The sequence below is a fragment of the Monopterus albus genome, unplaced genomic scaffold (assembly GCF_001952655.1).
Source record: "Monopterus albus unplaced genomic scaffold, M_albus_1.0 scaffold96.1, whole genome shotgun sequence".
Classification (NCBI taxonomy): domain Eukaryota; kingdom Metazoa; phylum Chordata; class Actinopteri; order Synbranchiformes; family Synbranchidae; genus Monopterus; species Monopterus albus.
This window is the reverse complement of record NW_018127976.1, coordinates 143,833-150,143: the sequence shown is the minus strand read 5'-3', so window position 1 is coordinate 150,143 and position 6,311 is coordinate 143,833. Positions and strand designations below refer to the sequence as shown.

The 6,311-nt window shown below is 42.3% G+C and overlaps 1 protein-coding gene across 1 annotated transcript in view; it reads left to right on the top strand.

Moving 5' to 3' along the window:
* Positions 1-4,970, top strand: part of slc16a3b (solute carrier family 16 member 3b) — a 28,922-nt gene extending 23,952 nt beyond the window's left edge. The window contains exons 2-7 of the mRNA XM_020608921.1: positions 1,420-1,675; positions 1,981-2,124; positions 2,250-2,278; positions 2,569-3,045; positions 3,322-3,502; positions 4,544-4,970. Of these exons, the coding sequence (XP_020464577.1) occupies positions 1,453-1,675; positions 1,981-2,124; positions 2,250-2,278; positions 2,569-3,045; positions 3,322-3,502; positions 4,544-4,869 (1,380 nt within the window). The 5' untranslated portion in view covers positions 1,420-1,452 and the 3' untranslated portion in view covers positions 4,870-4,970. The remainder of the gene's footprint in view (positions 1-1,419; positions 1,676-1,980; positions 2,125-2,249; positions 2,279-2,568; positions 3,046-3,321; positions 3,503-4,543) is intronic.
* Positions 4,971-6,311: the final 1,341 nt, after the last annotated feature.

Genomic DNA, 6,311 nt, shown 5'->3' with positions numbered 1-6,311 from the left:
TCAACTGGTGACTCGTAATGTCTTCACTCCATTGTTCAGGGCTTTTTATAGCCGCGCTGCACGCGCCTAACTCTGAGTCAACCTACTCAGAGTTGATTAAACCAACTCTTTTCAGCTGTCCTGAAACCGAAAACCTCCAACTCTGTGTAAGTCAACTCAGAGTTCAGGTTTGAACTCTGAGTTTGTTAAACCTCCTTCTTGAAACGGGCCCCTGGAGTAACTCATGGAAATGTGTAAGCATCTAACAGCCTGAGCTAGACATCCTGTCTACGCTAAAAACATTTCTAATACAACAAGTACTGTACCTAATCAATATCTATCTGACTAAAAAATACCTAACAACTTCCATGGGTGTTGATGTGAAGAATGCTGCTGCTGCTGCTGAAAGGTCTATTGTTATACTACCCCGAAGAATGTTGGTTTTATTGTTTTATCTTCTTTGGGATGTCATATGGCATGGTGGGAGCACTAAGGAGTTTTTATTGCTTGACACAATTAAGTGTAATTGCACAATCTGGCATGACAATCAAGAACAAGAAAAGGACTGTGACTGACACTTGTATGCATGTCGTTCTGTTAGAAACGCTCGACACACAAATGAGCGAGCGGAGAAACAACAGACCCAGGCGGCTGGCTTCGATGCAAGTAGTGGAATTTATTTACAGTGCCAATCAGTGCGACAATATTTACAAGAAGGGTAGAGTGTAGAAAAGACCGGGTGTCGATCAGCAGTGGCAGGAGTGGCAGTCAATGGAGTGATGATGGGCCGGGCTGCGGGTATAGGAGTCACTCCTGGACTGGTCGGGTAGGAGATGAGGATGGCTGAGGAGGGAATATCAGAGAGACAGATTACTGAGGACTGTGCATCGACCTGTGAAGGCGGTGACTGGTGGAGCTGAGGGTAACCAGGGTCCAGAGAAGAGGTCCGATGCGGAGGGAAACCAGAGACGGCGGGGCAGGACAGGAACTCGGGTAGGCGCAGGAAAGAAACAGAGAATAAACAACAGCGGTAACATACATGGGGAGGCCTGAAGACAAAGAAAGAACTAGCAGGGGAGTGATCGGTGAGCAGCGTATAAATAAGGAGGGAGACTGACGAGGCGCAGCTGGTGAGAATCAGTGAATAGAGGCAGGTGTGTCTAATCATGTAATCAGTGCAAGGGAGCTGGCTAGTGCGAGGAAAAGAAGAGAGGAAGGTACCACCGAGCAAACCTGACACGTTCTCTTTAATGGATTTTTGAGGGTAGGTCCTTTGTTCTGTTTCAGTATAAATACAGAGAGACACTGGTCAGAAAAAAGTGGCAGTGCTCTTGTGCTGAACTGTACCATCCTGCCATTAAATAGATATGATTATTCAAGAATTTCCACACTACATAAGAGATTAAAGTCTGTGTCTGTTTTTGACTACTCTGTTTATAGCCACTGACCTCCACACAGCAGTCAAAGAGCATCATGGGAGGAGCAGTGGTGGATGATGGGCCTACTGGGGTGAAGGCACCAGATGGTGGCTGGGGTTGGGCGGTGTTGATTGGCTGTTTCGTCATTACCGGTTTCTCCTACGCCTTCCCCAAGGCCGTCAGTGTCTTCTTCAAGGAGCTGATTCGAGAGTTTGGTGTAGGCTACAGTGACACCGCCTGGATCTCATCGATACTGCTCGCCATGCTGTACGGCACAGGTAGCCAAGGATAATACACACATGTACTTTACCTCTGATAGTCATTCAAATATTTTTGTCAATTCACTATATGTGCAGGACATACAGAAAAATCGAAATACTGTTTCTCTCTCACCTAATGTTGAATCCCATACCATTTAAGAAACTAAAATAGAATAAAAGTAGAATAAACACAGAATAAATAGAATATGAAAAATGAATTCAAGTAATAAGGATATGATGAAACTCAAAGCCTGCTAACGTCAAAGTGATAACCTACACATGTGTATGCTGCATACTTTTCAGTGAGTCGTTTTTTTTTTCAGGTCCCCTGTGCAGTGTGTTGGTGAACAAGTTTGGCTGTCGCCCGGTAATGATGGTCGGAGGGCTCTTTGCCTCACTGGGAATGATTCTGGCCTCCTTTTCCACGAGCATCATATACATCTACCTCTGCACTGGAGTTATTACAGGTAACATCACAGCATATCTGCACAAAGGGGGAAACTAAACATATAACAAGGACACAGAAATCTATTTGTATGTAAAATAAGTATTGAACATGTCACCATTTTTCTCAGTAAATATATTTCTAAAGCTGCTGTTGACATGAAATTTTCACCAGATGTCAGTAATAACCCAAGTAATCCATACATACAAAGAAAACAAAACAATTAAGTTCAAAGACTAAGTTATGTGTAATAAAATGGAATGACGCAATGAAAATGTTTTGAACACGCTTACTGAAATTTATTTATTAGTTCATACAAAAGCCTTTGTTAATGTGTGTGTGTGTGTGTGTGGAGGGATCTTGATGAACTTGAGGAACTTCAGAAGAGAGAGAGAGACTGTGTGGAGATGAGTAAGGAGCAGACAGCCAAGGTCTACCAAGCTCACCGGTTGCATCACCTCCTCAGTACGATCTCCAGTACCAGTACGGCTGGAGGGGAGGGTTCCTCATACTTGGTGGCATACTGCTCAATTGCTGTGCCTGTGGTGCCCTCATGAGACCTCTGTTACCCCCTAAGAAATCCCAGGAGGAGGAGAGCGCTCCTGCAGCCAAAGAGGAGGAGAAGAAGCCGCCGCCAAAGAAGAAGAAGCTGCTGGACTTCAGTGTGTTCAAGGACAAAGGCTTTCTCATCTATACCGTTGCGGCGTCTATCATGGTCCTGGGCTTGTTTGTGCCCCCTGTGTTTGTGGTCAGCTATGCTAAAGAGCTGGGCTATGAGGACACTAAGTCAGCATTGCTGCTCACCATCTTGGGACTTGTTGATATGTTTGCTCGGCCCGTGTCAGGACTCATAGCAGGCATGAAGTATGTCCGGCCCAGAAGTGTCTACCTGTTCAGCTTTGCTATGATCTTCAATGGGTGCACTGACCTCATAGGATCGCAGGTAAGAATGTAGCATCGGACTCAGTGTTACGAGGACAATGGAGCAGTACATGCCTATAAGCCATAAGGACAAACTGCTATAGAGAATCTGGAGTTGCTTCATAAATGCAGTAGAAACCATGTTTTACCATTGTACAGATATTGATGGAGGTCAGTTCATTAGCATTCAAAGTGCATACTGTGGATTAGACTTGTTACTGTACAGCATGTACAACATGGCCCATTTCATCACCAACACATCCCCATGTTCACAAATTGCTCGTCTGTCCCTTTGCAGGCGAATAACTATGCAGGGCTGGTGGTCTTCTGTATGTTCTTTGGGATGTCGTATGGCATGGTGGGAGCACTACAGTTCGAGGTCCTCATGGCTATCGTCGGTACAGAGAAGTTCTCTAGTGCCATCGGCCTGGTGCTGCTGATGGAAGCCATCGCTGTATTAGTGGGACCTCCGGGTGCAGGTCAGTGAGGCATGGGAATGTATGTTTTCTAATGTCCAAAGATGTGTATAAGATGTGTAATACTTAATGATCATAATTTTCATTTTTTAAAATTAGGTATGAACAAAAAATTTGCATATTTATTAACTAGGACTTAATGTCTCAAGAGTATTCAAACCATATTGTGTCTCTTTCGTTTTATTTTTTTAATATTATTTATTTATTTTTTGGCCTTATTATGCCTATACAATGATACTGAAAAGGTGATAGGAAACAGTGGAGAGATGGATGTAACAAATGTGTCTGGCAGGATTTCAACATGTTGTGGTTGATGGCCACAGTCTGAATCCCAAAGCCAACAGGATCCCCCACAAGACACTTTTACTATGACCTTGGTTGAGGTGTGTCAGAGTCCCTCAGAGTAGAAAAGTCAGTGGTTAAAGTTTTCATACTGCTTATTTTATTTAAATAGTTTAATTTGGTCAACAAATAAAAATAAATGCTTAAAACAAAACAAGAATCCAAACCATATTTGCAAAACTCTGTCCACTCATGCCCTATAGTGAGTGGAAAAAGAAATGACTATGACTGATTTACCATTAAAATGTGTTTAAGCCACACAGCTTTGTCTCAAAAGATTTTTGTCGAGAAAACATTCACTGACAATTGAATTTAGTTTGGCAGATGGCGAGTGGCTCAGTCAACAACCAGTTAACACATTAAATCTAACCATGTAAAATGAACCAGCACTGTATTTTGTTGTTTAACTGAAGCAAAACTGCATCCTATTTTACAACAATGATCTGCTCCAGGAAGGAGAAAAAACATTTTCCTAAAATGACTAATATGTGGTGGAATCATGAAAGGACCCCTGTCAGTATAAACTAACAGGCATGCCATTTTGTATCCAACCTTTACAGATGGAGGAGTTCTTGGTATATAGCCACTCAAAACACTTAAAACTGTAGCCAGTGACAGCAATGCACAAAAAAGCCATTTTGCTGACACTATCTGGTGACGTGGTGATAACAATCATATTAATATTCTTGTACTCTCTACCAGGTCGCCTCTTGGACTACACTCATCAGTACATGTATGTTTTTCTGTTGGCGGGCTGTGAGGTCACACTGTCGGCTATTGTCATTGCCCTGGGTAACTTCCTTTGCATTAGCAAGAAACAGGAAGATCCAGAGGCTAAGATGGAGATGGCTGTGACTGCTTCAGAGAGGGAGGGGCTGAACCATCAGGAGAAAGATGAGGCAGGCGAAGAGGACCCTAAGGGAAAAGAGAATGGAAAACTCAGTGATACGAAAGCAGAGGAGGAGGTGATGATGGTGAAGGAGATGGGGGAGGGGGGCGAAGAGGAGAACACTGAGACGTCATTATAGGAATAAGACTAGCAATGAGAAAATGGTGCAATAAGAGGACACACACAAAAAAGTAATTTATCTTTGATTTATCTGTGGCCACAGATCCACAAACTATAGAAAGTGAGTAATTTAAAACCACAGCTTGATATAACTGGTACAAGGCAGATTATTATGGACTGATTTTACCTGAACTGGTTCTAATGTAACATGTTTGAATTCTAGAGATTATTTATGCTGGAGTTAAAGTTACTATGTCCACATATTGCAAATGCAGTACAACACAAAAATGTCCCATTTTAGTGGCAACAAATACCAGCTTTTCTGTGTAAGATAACATCTTCTGTACTTCTCTCCTTAGACGCACACTGCATTTTAGGCCATGGAAATGGATTTCCATGTTCATACTTCCTCAGTACTGTTTTTCTCAGACAGGGTTAATGACTTCAAATAATCTGACAATAAAACCTTAAGCTCAAAGTCCACTTAGTGCCTTTCTCTAGAGCTTTCAGTCATATCTCACAACCTTCATCAGCAAATGGAGTTTGCTCGGTTGTGATGGAGCTGATTCAGTTCATCATGTGATATAATGTAAGTGAGTGGGCTTCCTGTCTTCACAGTGTAGCAGCAGAAATCTCAAGGTGTTCACTGCTTTGTGCTAAACGCTGACCTGCAGACGGAAAATTCTGACAAGATGTTCACGTCATTACAGTTGTTTTTGGCGGCCTGTTTTAATTTTAGTTTTAGTCTAGTCTTTGTGTGAAGCTGTCATTTTAGTTTTTATTAGTTTTAGTCACGTTCATACTCTTTTTAGTCTAGTCAAGCTTCAGTCAACGAAAAGTCTGAGCATTTTAGTCTTATTTTAGTCAGAATTATCCATGACTATTTTCATATAGTTTTAGCCGACGAAAACTTATGATATTTAGTCTGGTTTTAGTCGACAGAAACTAATGACATTTAATCTAGTTTTAGTCAATGAAAATTGTATTTTAGTCTCTTTTAGTAATGCAATTCTATTTAACCCAGACAATAAAGTATAAGTACCTAGTAGTATAGACGAAACCAACATTTTCTTTGAGCCATCTCGTAACGACTGAGTCGTTATAGCCCAGTATCGGTGAGAGTCATTACCTGTCTTTGAATCCTTCCCTGTGGACCGACGCCTATTGTCCTGGTGGGCATGTTTGGGCGGGGATCTCAAAACAGGATTGTAGATGGATGACAAGTTGTGTCTTAGTCCATCACCCCTATTTAGTGAGGGGTGTTTTATCTGGACAAAAATAGCTTCCTTAACTCCTCTCTCAAACCAGCGATGTTCTCTGGAGTGGATCTGGACTTCACTGTCCTCAAAAGAATGTCCTTCAGGTGGAGGTGGACTGCTGACTCTGGTCCACTGGAGTTGGCCCTCCTGTGTTGGGCCATGTGTTTGTGAAGCGGCTGCTTAGTTTCACCAATGTACAAGT